Genomic DNA, 18141 nt, shown 5'->3' with positions numbered 1-18141 from the left:
TCAAGGGTGGGAAAATTATGGTTTGGAAATATTTTCTAGATGATATTGATTACTTGTATCTAACTTGGGGTTTGTCTTAAAGGTTCTCCCTCAAATGTTTAAGATGGTATAAGCTTCCTTTGAGATGTTTATTTCCAAATATTTTCTATTGAAATGTAAATACTTCATATAATAACAACAGCCAGATACCATTGTTATGTGAATAGTCAGATGTTTTATATATAAATATATCAAGGTCTTTTAATGCTATAACTGATGACTAACACAAGAAGCTATTTAATTATAAAATTGTTATATTAATTGGGGAAATAATTAGTTATCTGATAATGAATCAGCAACTCCTTATTCAGAAATCCCCTCATGGGAATTTGTGCTGACAAAGTTAGCATTAACTCCTGCCAAGTCCCTTTTCCATGACGTTGACCTCCCCATGAAGTTTTGGAGCGAGGAGGATGCAGGTACAAGGAAGACACTTCCAGTTTGGCTGCTGCAGGGGGGAAGAGTTGGGAAACAGTAGGGAGAAGCTGTCTAACATACAAATATCCTGAAATCCATTGGATTTCCCTGTAGATCCTGGAACATTCATGCTATTTAAGGAGGGGAACTCCTCCTAACCTGCAGGGCAGCAAACCCATCCTCCCACCCTCCCAAACAGGATTCTTGGATGTCTTTGCAATTGTCAACTCTTGGAGTTTTCCATGAAACTTTTCTATTATTATTTTTTTTATTTTTCCAAAAAACACTAACAATTTATAGTCTACAGAAACAAGAAATGATAGGCCAAATCTTAACTGCCTCTCTTAATGCTAATTCAGGGATGTGACCACCACTATTTTAGTCAGACGGGGTTCTTACTGTGCCTTAGGGGACACCACAAGACAAGCATAATACTTATTTTATTAATTGAATAATTTATATCATTTAATTATTTATCAATTTTATAACTAAAGAAAGGAAAATAAAACAAAAACGGAGCACTAGCTGGTAGTGAATAATGGTTACTTCAGTTATAATCTCTTCTGTGTGTCTTTCTATGGAGAGCTTTCAACAGATTATACCTTAGAGGGGGATCACTCTTCTCTAGGTAAAATAAGACCAAAGTACATTAATCCCAAAATAAGTAGTAAATCCTGCTTCTGTGCATCTGAGGTGAAATCTTCACTGCAGAGTTAACTAAAGTGTAGATAACTCAAGTTAACTTCTCTCAAATTAGCCTAGATTGAGTGAGAGTAGTCACACTGCAAAATAACTCTTGAACTACACAGTAACTGTATTAGCAACACAGAGTGATTGTGTTTGCAGCTGACAAGTTGTGCTCACTCATGTTGCAGACTATGCCCTTTGACTGGTAAACACACCACCATTCTCGAGTTAAGGGTTTGTGTGTATGGATGGGAATTGAGTTGGGGCAACACTTGAATTACAACTCAAGTTAACTTTGCCGTGAAGGCAAGCCCTGAGATGTCTCTTCCCCAGTATTTTCGGGCTCACTATGAAAGGATTCTCACTAATCACATCTTTGCTGCCCCACATGGATGAAGGGATGATATTGCCCTTTATTTCTAAAGACTACATTAACCAATACATTCTCATGAACTAAATGCACTTGAGAGCCACACAGAAGTTGCAATGAGTAAAAAGACTATTCTGTATTTGAAAGCCACAGCAAGGAATGCCCTTGGTCAAAATGTGGATGTAAAGAACCAAAAGTCAAACTCTGCCTTTGGATTCACATAATAAATTCCCCTTGAAATCAGTAGGCTGTACGTGCAAGTATATGAGAGAATATTTTGGTCCTACAGAATGTCAAAAGTATGGAATAATAGCAGACCATATGTGGTTTGGTAACACATTGCTTAGAGATCAAAACCCCAATGTGCAACCAACCAACAGTGCTATATTAAACTGCACTTAGGTCATGCAAACACCTGCAAAGATCACACACGAGTAGATCTTCAAAATTTTAGCAATTTGCTCTCCAAAGTGTTTTTCTGGAGGCTAAGCTATTTTTTTTTAGAGTGATGAAACTATACCTAAAAACACAGTGATTTCACTTAAAGCATTTCTTCCATTTGAAAGATTCTAAGTGCAGCCAAAGTACTAATCATATTTTTTCATTTTTTAAAGAAGTTCTGGATGAACTGATATAGCAACAGTAAGGCTTGCGTTAACAAAGAGCAATGCCTCCATGCAGTTATTCAGTAAGACTGGTGTCCTAGGGTTCAAGAGAAGCAGAGGTCTCTATATCCCAGGACATCACACCCCTTATCCCATCAAGTTCTTCATATCATCATTCATAATGAGACAAAAAATTTCAAATGACTAATTATCAGCACCTCGCATTCAAACAGTCATGCATGTACATCTTCCTCTAGTTCTTTAGAATTTATAGAATCAGAAGATAATACATGATTAGTTTTAAAATAATTATTCATCTTCACAATACATTTGCATCTGGCCATTCCTACTGCATAATGTTTAGTTTAAAAAAATGAAACTACATTAGGATCTTACCTATTGTTTTCTTTTTGTTTACTGTACTGTCTGCCTTATGTCGTTTCTGTCATGAAACAAAAAAAAAAATAAAAAACATTTAATTACACTCAGGAAGATTCCACATTAGTAACCCATGTGCTGAATGAACAAAGCAAAAACTGGAGGAGCAAAGAACAAGGCAGAGATCTCTCTTTTGTCAATTAAATTAGATTGTCTATGCTGTTTTATGCACCTTTTTGCTTAGAATTACAAAAGACCGATATCGACTTTTTGCATCTAAATTAGGAGGTGGTATTCACTATGCTGAAAATGTACCACTTATACTTTGCTCAGTAACAACAGATAACAAGGCAAGGTAAAAGCTGCCTCCAAAAATGCAATGAGAGCAAGTGAATAATTCTACATGATGTGTGTTGTCTACACATATTCTATGTGTAATTTGTGCTAGCATTATGTATTCAGAGCTTCTTAAAATACAGTAAAAAAACTGACATAATTAATTCAAGAGCTGACAGGAGACAGACCTTTTGACTACAATAACCCTACTTTCCTGGAATCCGGTAATACTTATTTTACAAAACAGACTGCTCACCTGAGCAGGAATTTTTCTTCCCCCTTGTATTTGTTAATATTTCGTCTACACTTGCCAAGTGTCAGAATTTGTCTGAAAGGCTTTGTCTTAAGTTACTTTACAATCGTAGGGTGCTGAGTACACTTATACCTAACTAAGAAAGCAAATGAGGGTGCCTTTCTAGGTAGGGAGTGTGGATGAGAATGCTAGGAAATACCATTGAGAAAGGATGGGAGAAAATCCTTTTACTTCCATTTTTAATTTTTTCCATATCCCTTCCCTGTTTACCATATGTCTGTAATGGAAACTTTTTCTAACTTAGCTCACTTAGCCGCAGGACCTCAATTTGAGTCAGCAGCTTTGAATGTCAATTAAAATAGTTGGTATTGTTTTGTCTGATGTGAGAATATACAGCCTGTGCAGTGAGACATTAAATGACCAGAATGAGATGCACAGCTTTTGTTAGGTCTTCAATTCTTTTTATCACCCTGGGTCATTGTCACAAGGTAGCTGGTCCCTGCGGATAGACTGAGCCCAGCTCCCCTTGGACTGGAGCAGATGAGCCCAATCCAGTTCATTAAAGAAGACTTGGGCTACACCTGGGCCTATAAAGGGCTGCTAGTAGGCAGTTGAGGGAAGGTAGGACTGAGACAGCTGAGCAAAACCATGCTAACTCCGGTGGTGGATCCCTGGAGCAAGGGGGCCAGGGTCTGAAGGAAGCAACCCGGAGGCTGCGGCTTCAACGGGTCCATCTACACAGCAAAGAAAAACCCTCAGCTGGCCCATGCTAGCCGACTCAGGCTTGCGGGAGTCAGGCTGTGGAGCTGTTTTATTGCTATGTAGATGCCCAGGCCCATGCTCTAGGACCCTGTGGGGTGAGAGGGTCCCATTGTTCAGGCTCGCGACCGCGCAGAAGTCAACACAGCAATGAAACAGCCCTGCAAGCTTGAGTCCACTGGCATGGGCCAGCCATGGGTTTTTCTTTGCTGTGTAGGCATTCCCAGAAGGGGAGCAGAACTGTTGAAGGAGGAAACTGCCAGGAACTTGAGTGCCAGAGACCCCTGGGACGGGTGGCTTAGAAGCCAGAGGGCCAGGTATTGATTTAAGATGGTCTTCTGTTTGTTTGGTAACCTTTGTTATAATAGAATTATAAACCTCCTTGACAGAGACTGGGCGTGGCAGTACACGCTTGGAGCTGGGGAGCAATAGTGTCCCCCGGTGACAATCATCCTTTACATTGTCTTCCAATCTGCTTGTCAAGAAAAGTCTCTTGGCTACTGAATTTACCTGCATTTCAAAGACAAAGGACTAGATTATGCTGGCTTACTACAAAAGAAAGTCAGTTCTGATTAGGGATGTCTTTTTATTTGTCAGATGAAAAGGGGATGTTGCTTTCAGTTTTCCTTTCTTTTTGGCAGAGATTTATTGCTAAGCAAAATGCTGTTTTCCTGAAGTGGAATCTAAATTCCACTGAGGGGTCAGCTTCAAAAGATTCAAAGGTTCTGTTCAGAAAAAAATCCAAAATTTGGATGTGTAACCAAAGTTTATGCAAACACTGGAAGGTTCCCTAGCGATCCATCTCAGTCATGTGCCAACGGCCCTCAATATCTTCCTTCTGATATTCATCCACCAGTGACATTATTGCTAAACAAATTGGGCATTTTAGTCTCTTTGATAATAAAATGTACAACTATACTTTCTCCTTTTCTTAAAGAAAGGGCAGAATTAAAGGCTCTAGAGACCAGACCTAAGATACTGTTCAGGATGGCAAAATCTAACTTTTGAGTACTTAAAGAGAACATACTACACTTGAGTTTAGAGGAAAAGAAAACAGAGAAACAGCCTTTTTTTTCCTTTTTTTTGCTACCATATGTAATTAAAGGTTCAATTTCTTGGCCGCAAATAAGCAATTTTGTTTCTACTCAGAGAAGCCTTTGGGCCAAATTTTACAAAGCAGCAGCTAAATTAGCACAAACAGAACTGCATTTAGTTCTTTTTACACATGTAATTTTAGGCAAAGATTTTTTGCACCCTGATCCTGCTGGATACAAATGTGCAAACTGGGATACTAAATAGTTAATTGTTCTACTTGTGCAAGAAATATGGAGCTTTGAAGTGTGCAAAACAAAACACTGCAAGCTAAAATTTGGATATGCAAATTCACATTCTCTGTGGAAGCCAATTTGAAAGTTTGCCCCTTTATGTGCAATTATTGTGCTACACCTATTAAAAAGTGAAAAGAGATGAGATTTAGTGAGTGTGATTATTCTTGCAAGCACTGAAAGATATTTACATTTCTCACGCTTCCAATTAAAAATATATGTATAGCCTCTTCAAAATTTACTTTTCTCAATATGTTTTAAAATTTGGAATTCTCTTTATAAAATAAATTCAAATATTTTTATTATGGGGCAGATTCTCCGCTGATATAAACAGATGAAGCTCCATTTGTTTTAATATTGTGTTTTTGTAACCCAGTTCAAAGTTCATTTGCATTTCCTACTGTACATACACTTTCACATTAACACACCAGCCCAGATCCATTCAATTATTCAAAACAGACAGCACACCTAGTGAGACATACATATGTTTAATAAAGTACTATTAAATAATGATAATGAGCCGACTCCTGAGGTCCTGTCTCAGGCAAACTCCTCTTAAAGTCAATGGACTATTTACCTGACTAAGGGCTGAGTAACAACTAAGCAAAGATCTCAGGATTTGATCCAACAACGGTTACTGCGTCACTCTTGAAGATGCATTTACTAAAGCTGTATGTCTTTCATTGGTGGGAAGCCTACCTGTTTCCCAAATTAAATAAATTATACTCACATAGTCTTCTATAATCTCTTTGATGCCAGCAACGGTTAGAATAAATAGCAATGGCACCAAGGTGGTATATCTTCCTGTTGGAGAGACATCTGGAATTTGCTGTAAAGGACAAAATAAAACAGTTTTATGCAGCAAAACTATGATTTATATAAGGTAAAGTTTAGAATTTTATGAATGTATCAAGTGAGAAGTGGAACTAGAGCAGCAGCCATAAGGGATGGAACCTTAATCGTCTCAGCTGCACTCTGCCCTCTACCCCACGTATACTGGGGCTTATTCTGACATCATAAACTTTGAGACTATTCAAACAGATCCATTTTCATACCAATTAAAAACAACATGTCAGAGAAATGTTTCCTTCTTCCCCTCCCACCCAAGTGTACAAGTTTCCCCTAAAAATGTATTGGTCAGAGGTGCAGGATGGATCAGAGTAAGTCCTGTATCACTGAGATATTTAAGATTCAGGACCAGAAAGGGAAGCTTTATAAACAGTAGAAAGCGGAGATTCCCAGCTTCTCAATGGTTTATACGCACTTGCTTACAGTTCTGAAAGGCCCTGAGATACCAGACCTTTAAATCATAGCATTATTTCGCAAAGGAAAGCTATCATAGGCCATTTTCGAATTTCTACAGTTCTTTTACTTATACATTTCTCTCTCCCTCCCAGGCCTAGACAGTTGAACTCATTCAGGTGGTGTAAATCAGCAAACCTGCATTTTCTTTATTTACACCAGATGAGTATCTGGCCCATAGTAACTAAGACAACCTGGCTTTACCAGCACATGTATGCAAAAAAGGAAGCTTTTTTAGTCTCTTTGGTTAGTTTAAAAGTAATTTATGGTGAAATTAGCAACAAGACTTCTTATTAAATTGGAATTTACTTTGCAAACAACTTTCAAAATCTCCAACTACCCTTTAATTTCCTGTTTAAAGTTATGTACTTCACATTGTGATAATGGTGACTACTTTATCAATTAATCTATTGAGACACACTTGATTTGTTTTTCTTTTAGTTACTTTGTAATTACATTTGAATTTCTTTTGAATCAAAGGTAAAACAATAAAACCGTACCTGCAGTAAGGCAATGAAGAGGAAGAAAGCATTAGCAGCTTTTCTAATCTGCTCATAGAGGAATCGAGGTAGAAATGTCACCACACTGTACTTGGCTGTACTGTAGGTTCAAAAAAAAAAAAAAACTTGGTTAAAGTACAGTACTGTAGCAACAACAACAAAAAAAACCTGCAGAAAAATGATGGTGCCTCAAGAGCTAGCAATGACTTCATTGTTCAAAGTTAATATAGGAAGTGGTGGGTAAACATTAAGGAGATGTATAATGTATAGAAATATATTGTACTTCTCCCTTCTGAGGGAGCGCATATTGGACCCTGAAGGCTCGCAGAAAGGCAGGATCTCTGATCATTACAACAAATATCATCTGATGATACAGTCAGAAGACAAAAATTATCTATTTAAAATATCTGTCCAAACTCCAATATTATGGGCAGTTCTCTCTAACACTTACATTTGTACTTCATTAGGAACCCAGTTCAGAAAACCACTTAACCACATGCTTAAAGATAAGCACATGCTTAAGTCCAATTAATACTACATTTGTTATTGTTATAGCCTAGAACTGTTATAACCAGGCTATAGGCTGGAAACTCCACAATGCCATTTTTTACAGTGTGATTTTTCAAAGTGCAGCCACACTTTAAAGAATTAACAGCTATTGTAATTATGGAAATGTGCCACACAATTTACAATCTGCCTTTTATTTCGTAATCTGAGTCACTTCTTGGCTCAGAACTGACCTAGTATGCTGAACTCAAAGCCCTCGTTGTGAGCACTAAGCTACCAAAAAAAAATAGATAATTTCAGAATTAGCCTTGCTGATCATTCTGTGTAGTGATATCTTGAAGTAATTACACCACAGGAAGAGTAATGCAAAAGGTGATATACATCTAGCCGTACGGACAGATTAGGAAGAAAACTCATTTCTCAGATAATTTGTGTCGTTTTCTCTGCTAGCTGTATAATGGACAGCACAAGTAACAATAGATGTTGTGATACAAATGAAAACATGGTCAATTTCAGGAGAAAAGTCTATAAAGCTCAAGACATTATATTGTTCAGTTTTGTAATGAGCCATGTCCCCGTGACAACACAAACCTGGCTGATAGGTGACCAGTGCAAGCATAAACATGAGTACCAAATAGAATTCCTAGGCTCATGAACCTCTACAATGTATAGAGAACTGGAATGGAAATATGTTGGGCCAGATCCTGCAGTATGATGCTTTCACTTTGTGCTGCTCAGGGAATGGAGGCTGGTTGTGTTCTGCCCATAAGTGGCCAGTGAAGATTTATCCTTTGAGAAGCGATTTCTCTGTTGGCATAAAGCTAATGAAATAGGTAGAGCTGGCTCCCATACCAGCCACCCCTTCACTCTACCTTAGCAGAGCTCTACTACACTCCACTGGAAGAAGATATCTAGTGGTATAAGCTAGAGTAGCACCTGGGCTACTCTAAGGAATGTCAGGGCCAGATTGGTGCTGAATGAGGGAGCTAGCTGTATCTGGCTCCCTAATGGCCACCTCCTTCCCCTCACAACAAGAAGACCCCGGATGCAGGGGAGAATTCAGCTCTTTGTTTTTAAGTAATAAATTGAGGTAAAGACCTCAATATTAATGCAAAAATTATATTAATACACTATTTTAATATTATGCAATTAAGCTTCCCTGTGCCTTTACTGAAGATTAGTATATATTTATCATTACTCTCATATATATGGTACTTGGAGAAAAGTACCTCACATATATATGTTTTTGTTTATTCAACTGGACAAAACATTCAAGCTAAGGAGAGGAATTCCAAGGGCTTCTGCTTTCTGTCACCACAGAGACAAACAGACCAGAACACCTCCCTTTGTATAAAATACCAGTTTGGTACAAATGTAATCCTTGTCTCAAGAAAACACATCATACAAAAAACATTCACCTTTTAGGAAAAGACCTGATTTGTGAAAAGGAATGTAGGATTACGTTATCAAAGAATAAATCTAGGTGTAAAGTGGGCTTTTTCACCCTCCCAAGAAAAATTTCAGAGTAAACCCACACAAATAATTCTAGAAATATCCTTGTTGAATTTTATAATTACTCTAAAAACTTCATTCAAAAGCATCTAGGAAAAACATGTGTAGTTGGAAATGTTTTAAACCTTTGTTTATTTCTTCAGTTGTGAAACGGCAAATCATTTTGAATGGCATATTTGCAAGTATTTTAACTAAATGCAAAGCACTAAATTAATTTCCTAATATCATTGCTATGTAAATAGTAAAGTGCTCATGTACTAACAGACTCTAATGATCTTGCTAAACTAATTATTGATGTAAAAAGCTATTTAAGTATAGAATATTTATATTAGTGTAGGATTAATTAAATTGGCATGCTTAAATAGCTCCCTCACTCAACTCAAGATGACAAGAAAAATCATAAACTTAAACAACAAAAAACTTAAATAATTACTCAAGGAGGAGGTTTTTTTTTTTTTTAATGGAGATATCCCATCTCCTAGAACTGGAAGGGACCTTGATAGGTCATCAAGTCCAGCACCCTGCCTTCGCTAGCAGGACCAAGTACTGATTTTGCCCCAGATCCCTAACTGGCACCCTCAAGAATTGAACTCACAACCCTGGGTTTAGCAGGCCAATGCTCAAAGCACTGAGCTATCCCTCTATCAAGAATGGTGGATTCTTAAACTAAAGAAGTTCTAAGAATTATTTAATTTTAAACGACTATTTTAAAAACTAAAAAGATTTGTAAAAAGAACAGGATTGTTTGGACTTTTTTCTTTAAAAAAATTCATTTCCTGTTGAACTCTAAATAAACTTAAAGACTATGTCAGACAATGGATTGAATAAAAATAAAATGTTAAACTCTAACTTTAAAAGGTTATCTGGAATTTTCCCAACACAAGAACACAGGCAATTAGAAAGTGCAGCATATTCATTTAATGAAGAAGCTCCCACAGAAAACCCATAACCGTACTGAGCCCAGTGAAAGGATGATAGCAACCAACTTGGAATCTACACAAGCCTGAAAGAGGTATGTTTTCCTAAATCTTCATGAAAATAGAAAGAAGAAGGGTATAAAACTCCAAATGGAGCACCCTTCACACACACACATCTCTGCTACCTTGCTTAAACAGCAAGCACTCCACAACTCATCCTGTCCATCTCTACAAGCAAGCTGCCACAGTCAGATAAGAAAAACAGAGAAGCCTCAAAAGGAAAGCAACCCAAGGAAAGCCTCCCCAGGACTTCAACACGTATTGGTGAGAGGAAGTTAACTAAGACACTGCCAACTGATTAAATTAAAACTCTTCTGAATATTTATTGGGATAAGGAAATGCTTTTGTAACTTAAAAATATTAACAGTTTCTCCTGTTAATCACCAAATGGTTAGACCAAATAATCTTGAAGAGGTAACAGGGGCTAAACATTGGTAAACAAAAAAATAGTGGGATTTAATTGTATGTAAGTTTCTTAATATTCATAATTGTCCCATCTCAAAACTGTTCCTTAAATGGCTCCTTTTAAGTAACTGGTTTAAATATTTTCTTTGATTTCACAGGACTTAGTTAATATTACTTGCCGTACTTTGCCCAATGATCAACTGTTTAGGTTATCAATGATATACCAAACAGGCCCCACCTGCTCTTAAATTCTTTTGTCCAATTATAAACAGTTTAAATATCTATGAGATACTAACATGGGCTCACAATAAATTTGGAAAACAGTGAACTTTGGTCTTAACTTACCAAATGAAGAACACCCTTCAGACGCAGTCCACTGGCAAAGGCTTAATCTCTCCTAAAAGCTCTCCGCAGGGAAGCATACAGAAGAGATTGTAACTAAAGTAACCAGTTAATCACTTGTTTGTTTCAGAGTAGCAGCCATGTTAGTCTGTATCCGCTAAAAGAACAGGAGTACTTGTGGCACCTTAGAGACTAACAAATTTATTAGAGCATAAGCTTTCGTGGACTACAGTCCACTTCTTCGGATGCATATAGAGTGAAACATATATTGAGGAGATATATATACACACATACAGAGAGCATGAACAGGTGGGAGTTGTCTTACCAACTCTGAGAGGCCAATTAAGTAAGAGAAAAAAACTTTTGAAGTGATAATCAAGCTAGCCCAGTACAGACAGTTTGATAAGAAGTGTGAGAATACTTACAAGGGGAGATAGATTCAATGTTTGTAATGGCTCAGCCATTCCCAGTCCTTATTCAATCCTGAGTTGATTGTGTCTAGTTTGCATATCGATTCAGGCTGGTGTCTCTCCCTGCTCAGGGCTTTGGGGTCAACCCGCGAGTGGCCTATGCAGCTCCGGTCTCCAAGTCCCGGCCTGATGGGGATTCCCTGATCCTTTGTTCCCACCTTCGGGACAGGAAGAAAACACCACACAGCTGATCTAGAAACCCCCCTCCGATCTGGCTGGGGGGGAGTCTCTCCGGTACCAGCCGCGTTTCGGCTCCGTTCCCCCCGGCCCTGCGAACATTTCCCCAGGCAGCGATATACTGCCTTGGCGGGTTGACCTCAAAGCCCTGAGCAGGGAGAGACACCAGCCTGAATCGATATGCAAACTAGACACAATCAACTCAGGATTGAATAAGGACTGGGAATGGCTGAGCCATTACAAACATTGAATCTTTCTCACACTTATCAAACTGTCTGTACTGGGCTAGCTTGATTATCACTTCAAAAGTTTTTTTCTCTTACTTAATTGGCCTCTCAGAGTTGGTAAGACAACTCCCACCTGTTCATGCTCTCTGTATGTGTGTATATATATCTCCTCAATATATGTTTCACTCTATATGCATCCGAAGAAGTGGGCTGTAGTCCACGAAAGCTTATGCGCTAATAAATTTGTTAGTCTCTAAGGTGCCACAAGTACTCCTGTTCTTTTTTCACTTGTTTGTGTCATTTGTGGTTTTTTGTTTAATGTTTTCTTTTCCTTTCTTTAATAATAAAATAGCCCTGGTTAATAACTATGATTACTTTGCTTGGTTTTAATCCTGGCATCCCTGAAGGTATGTAAAAGAACCCCTGTTACTAACATAGTGGGAGTCACATCACCTGAAATAGTCTAATGAATAGCCTGTATCAATAATTCCATCTTTTTACTTTGGTTTTCCCTGATTTGGCAGCAAGAGAAACAAGTAGTAAGAGCTGGCCAGCCATTTCTTGTTTCTCTGGACTAAATATTTCTAGTAATTTTTACCATAAAATTACTTGGCATCCAACAATTTAAAATTACTCCCTTCTGCCCCACAAAATCTGTGTGTGTGTGTGTGTGTGTGTGTGTGTTCTCTTCCATACCAGCAGCTTTCACCATGACACAATTTCAGCTCTTTCCAGAGATGCTAGTATCATTCTTTGGGACAGCCTGCCCACAGCTGTACTAGTAATGCAGTACTCATAATGCAGCTGCCATCCCCTGGCCCCCTAAAGACTGAGACTATAATCTGTACAAGAGCCAACAGAGTATCTGGGACAAACAGATTATTTTTAACCAGGGGCAGCTCTATGTATTTTGCTGCCCCAAGCACAGCAGTCAGACAGCCTTCGACGGCATGCCTGCGGGAGGTCTGCCGGTCCCGCGCCTTCAGCATACCCGTCGCCAAATTGCCGCCGAAACCGCGGGACCGGCGGACCTCCCGCAGGCATGCCACCGAAGGCAGCCTGACTGCCGCCCTCACGGCAACCGGCAGGCCGCCCCCTGCGGCTTGCCGCCACAGGCACGCACTTGGTGCGCTGTTGCCTGGAGCCGCCCCTGTTTTTAACTAGCTGTTTTCCCAGGGAACCAGCCTCTATAGCACTCTTAATCTAGAGGGGTTAGATTGTTTTCTCCAATCTCCTGCCTTAGGATCCACATCGCAGGACCCAAAATACCACCACACCCGAGCTCCCCCACACACATAAGGAAGGTGCAGACTGTACCATGACAGTAAGCCCAGCCTTCTCTGTGGGATGCACCAAGTGAGCATTTCCAATCCTCCCCAAGAAGTCTTTTGGCCAATTTCACTGCACGACAGCACTGATATCCAAACTAACAACAAGGTTCAGAGTAAGACTGAGACATACACAATCAAATGTTCTTTTAAAATCCAAACACATTACACCTACCATGTGCCTTTGATTCACTAGTCTATGTCACCATATTAAAACAGGTATTCACAAAAAAGTCTGCTTTTTCCATTTAATTAATTGCCATGCATAATGATTAACTAATAAAATATACGTCTCATTACATACCCGATTCTGCAAATGCTTATGAACATGTTAACTTGACTTACAGAGTAAATGGGACTTCACATGTGAGAAAACTTAAGCATGATTAGCAATCTGTTATCCTTCTACTTTAACTGTCTTTTTTCCCAACTGTTAATGGGATTTTGCTGTATCTAAGTATGAATAACAAAATTATGAGAGGTACCAGCATATTTTGGTGCTTGGAGCCGATTCTATTCCACTGATGAAGATCTGCCATTCACTACAATGGCAGCAGGATCAGATCTTTAGTGAGGCACATAAAATTAGAACAAAGTTAAATAAAAAGTTAATTTTAAAATTGTGGCCTGTACACAATTATTAACACTGATATGGTGTAATTAATTTGTCATTTCATTTTTACAGCTCCATTTAACTTACTTTGTTTGTTTACTTTGTGTAACCAGAGCCTCTTGGTATCGGGGTGTGTAGCCTACCTCACCCTCTCTCTAGAGAAAAGAACATTCTTTACAGTCATACCCAGCATTTAGATGTTATACTGCATACAGAGAGTCAGGGGGAGACCACACATTGTGTACTAAATGTGACACTTCAACACAATCACAAGCGATCACAAAATGTCATTGTATTTAATGAATCATGACAATTAACAGTATTTAGATTATTTTAATATATTCATGCTTTCAATATAATGAAGACATCCCTGACAATGTGGAATTTTCAATAAATTATTTCCCACTAAGTTAATGTTACTTTAGTTGCCATCAACTGTGATTACTTGAAAGGATTCTCATCTAGTTTTCATTCACATTTCTATAGTCCCAAGTGTAGCACGATACTCTTGTAATGCAGACTGTAATTAAACACACAGATCTCTCTATGGTTTTCACATACTTTAAAACAGTGGGGAAAAATTAATTGTTTAACCAAGTTAACATTTTAGACCATTGCAGTCACTTCCGTAACAAAGAGATTCCCCAACCCCAAGTACTGTTTTATTTATAAGTACAGTAGAACCTCAGATTTACAGACACCGCAGGAATGGAGGTTGTCCGTAACTCTGAAATGTTCGTAACTCTGAATAAAGCACAGTTCAGGCTCCAGATCCAGTAGCTAATACTCCATGCCAGGTTTGAACAGCAGTTGGGCTCTTTACTGAGTGCCCGACATGAGTTTGCAAGCTAATCCCCCTCCGGGCAGGTGGGGTGTGTGGATGTGTGTGAGAGAGAGAGAGCGCGCTGGCAGCCCCAGCGTCTTGTTGTAAGTGGCTGCCCAATGCGCAATGGTGGAGAGGTGGGGACAGGAAGCCCCGATGTCCCTCCCTTTAAGATATAATACAGGTACAAGTATCAGGTGCTAGCAGTGTTAGTCTGTATCCACAAAAACAACAAGGAGTCCGGTGGCACCTTGAAGACTAACAGATTTATTTGGGCATAAACTTTCATGGGTAAAGTGAGGAATACAGGCACAGTACATTATTTGTTTGTTTGTTTATTGGTTTGTTTATGGTCTGATTGGTTATTTCCAGTTTCACATGGTGTCTGGTTGACCCGCCAATCCGTAATTCTGGTGTCTGTATCTTTGATGTTCTATTGTATATTGTGATAAACCCAGGACAAACAGCTACCGGGGGGGGTGTAGTAATTAGTCCCGGGGGTTAAAAGGCCTCTCCCTATCCACTGAGGAGAGAGAACCACGGGAAAATAAGGTTCAGCTGGAAAAGGGGTTACCAGGGAATTAATTAGGTTCAGCTGACTCCAACTGCTTGAGACCTTTTTAAACCCTCCCCTGCATGGAAGGAAGGTGTGTGAGAGAAGCAGGGAAGCTGCCAGTAGACTAGGTGCAGCAAGACACTGAACCCTTCCAGGAAGGCTGCACTCCCTCCCCAGAAGGGAAGGAAAACAAGCACAAGGGACTGACTAAGGAAAGGACTAACTGGACCCTGTGCTACCTATAAGGATTTGCCTTGCCCAAGCCTGTGTCTCCAAGGCTAAAAACGACTGAGCCTACTGAGAAGAAGGTACTTTGCCACAATATGTATGCATTGACAAATGAATGTTTTCTAAATATGCCTCAGGATCTTCAGAGAATGCTGGTACAAAATCATCTTGAATTCCATGTTTCTTTGTGCTCAAATAATACAAAGCATCTCACATACACACTTTCATAACACATGAACTCTAGGTGAAGAGGCATAACTAAAAAGGAAAAGCAAAGTTTTACTGTCATATTATTAATGGCTTGTATTAATCGTAGCATCTAGGGGCCCATTGTACAAACACAAAACCAAAAGACAATCCCTGGTCCCACAGACTCACAATCTAAGCATAAGACACGAGACCACAGATGGATACAGACAAGCTGAAGGGGGAGTACAAGGAAGCAATGGGACAATACTGGTCAGCATGATAGGCAGTAGTGTCACACACCAGCAGACTAGCCTAGCTAGTCAATTCATTAGGATTAAATCATTGAACAACAATATCATCACATAAAAAACTGCATTAAAACTCTGAAATATGCACAAGGTAACCACCACCACAACCCTGAAATATATTCCGCTGCCCCACTGTTTCTGAGCTCCAGCAGGCTTGAAATACAGTAGTCTTTTTCCAATTATTGTACAGTACTATGCCTCGTACAAAGATCATGCCATAAAGCTTCTCCCGAACGAACTTTCCACATTCCAAATCCCACTGGTTAAGCATCTTATTTCCCCCAATACCATATGATATGTATCTAAGCTGACAGCAGAATGGTTCTATGCACAGAGGGGCAAATCCAACCTCCTACCCCTGCAGCCATGGAGGTCTCTCTGGAAGTAGGAACCATGGGGTTATGAGGAATAAGGAAGTATGTTGGATTTCAGAGGGGAGGGTTCTCATTTAAGGGGTTGCATACTGCCTGTACAGAGTGGGACCCAGCTCAGTGGTAACTCCCTGAACGGCAACCCTCAGGACGGAAGCTGTAATATAGGCAGGTCTCCCCCAAACAGAGGAGGAGGAGGAGGGAAGATTCTTCCTCTTTCCCCTGTGCAGCTATTTGGGCTTGGCATTCAGGATTTAATGTCTTTAAATCCAAGTTCATGGCATTTAGGACTCAGTTCTGCCACTCTTACCCATGCTATATAGGATTTTCTCACCCAATACTATTAATTTTTGGTATCTGGGAAAAGTTTAGAAAAAAAATCAGTGCAGAGTTATGTCTTCCCTTTGTAAGTGGCAAATCCTTGACTTCAATGGGACTACTTGGGTGAGTAAGACTGGCAGAATCCCAGTGTCACCAATTTGGTGACACTAAGGGGCAACCATTACGTTATTTAATACTACTTTTTGACCAGTAAACCCTCATACAGTGAAAATGAGGAATGCTGAGTATACACATGACCCATTTCCCTAGATACTGCTCTGTCAGGGCCAGAGAGCCATATTCTGGGGTAATTTCATCAAATGGCATTAGTTCAGATTTACCATGTGCCCATGATGTTATGAGAGAACACCAAAATTCATTTTTCTCCCCCACCCATCCTGATGTTTTCTGAATCTCAAGGTTTTTAAGTAGCTGCTGGGGAAACCTGTTGAAATTATATCAGTAAAGCACAAGAAAGTAGACAGGAATTTTGTGGTTGAGGTTTTGCCATAAACACGCTGTTTAAATAATACAGATTCACATTTGCAAGGGCTAAGCTCTACCCTGACTTCAACCTGTGCAATTCCATTATCTTCAATGAAGTGCCCTGACATGTAAGTCAGAGCAGAATTTAAGAGTTGCAGTTCAACAGGGAAAAATCAAAGACCGTTTAAAAAAATACTAGCAGTAAGTCAGTGCCTGTACAAGATAAATTACTGTGTGGATCAGTGGTCAACAGCATTTAAACAGGTAGGTGTTCAAATATTCCACTGGAAGAGATCTGCCTCAACATCTGCTACATAATTTAGGACCAATTATGCTCTGAGCTATTCCACTGGAATTACTTTGGATATACTTCAGTGCAGCTGAAAACAGAGTATGGCCCATTGTCTCCACAACAATGCACTAAGATTTTCTAAAAGCAACTCCTATATAATTTCAACAAATTACTTTCATTCATTTAGTTCCACTCATTACCATGCTACTCTTAAGCACTAATGATGAGTCATCATTGTGATAATATTCATATAGATACTAGCAAACATTGTAACCTTTTTTTTTTCCACGCAAGAATGATTCCTCATTTTCCAACCTCAGTATATTTTTTGTATAATTAAACAAATTTCTATTCCAGTATTTCCCACTACCTCTTCCCTCCCCACAAAATAAACATCCTGTGCTATGGTATTGCAAAACTTGGCTGCACTGAATTATCCTGCAAATGGCCAGGAAAGTTCCCAACAACAAAATAAGTGCATGGAGATTGCTCCTCACATTTCAGGATCTGGAGGTAAAGGGGGTTTGTTTTTTAAAAACTAAACAATCATATTTACAATGGCAGGGACATCTGGGATCCATCTTTCTTCCTCACTGGTTAGAAGATTTTTATTTAAAATATGGGCTATTTGGAAATTCTGCACCTGAATGTTCTTTAAATTTGTCTCCTACAGTCTTCAGTGAGAGAAAATTAAATAAGAGCTATACTGGGACACTTGTGTTCATACCTACCCAGTGTTGATTAGCAGTCACATATCGACCTCTTGTCACATTCACCCCACTGCTGTCTATTCGATATTTCAGGATCCATTCTTGTATCTGAACATACTATTTGTATATTTTAAATATAATACTTTGTGCCCGTAAATTAAATCAGTACTGTGCTGCAGCAGTGGCAGTGCTCAGCACTGTCATTCAGAAGATCCGGATTTGATTCATGTTGGCCTCCCTCCAGTGTAAAATTAGAAGATCCAGTTTGTAGCCTCCAGGCTCAGTCCCCTTTGTTTCTAAAGTTAGGGTTACCATATCTAACAAATAA

General features: G+C 39.2%; 1 protein-coding gene across 3 annotated transcripts in view; it reads right to left on the bottom strand.

Moving 5' to 3' along the window:
* Window positions 1–18141, bottom strand: part of ATP8A2 (ATPase phospholipid transporting 8A2) — a 584689-nt gene that overhangs the window by 459781 nt on the left and 106767 nt on the right. For all 3 annotated transcript variants that reach the window (XM_034758733.1, XM_034758730.1, XM_034758731.1), the window contains exons 3-5: window positions 6972–7071; window positions 5900–5998; window positions 2515–2560 (exon numbers count right to left, since the gene is read on the bottom strand). In XM_034758733.1, the coding sequence (XP_034614624.1) occupies window positions 2515–2560; window positions 5900–5998; window positions 6972–7071 (245 nt within the window). The remainder of the gene's footprint in view (window positions 1–2514; window positions 2561–5899; window positions 5999–6971; window positions 7072–18141) is intronic.

Source organism: Trachemys scripta, chromosome 1 (genome assembly GCF_013100865.1).
Source record: "Trachemys scripta elegans isolate TJP31775 chromosome 1, CAS_Tse_1.0, whole genome shotgun sequence".
NCBI classification, from domain to species: domain Eukaryota; kingdom Metazoa; phylum Chordata; order Testudines; family Emydidae; genus Trachemys; species Trachemys scripta.
Note: the sequence above shows the minus strand (reverse complement) of the source record. Positions and strands in the feature narration are given on the sequence as shown.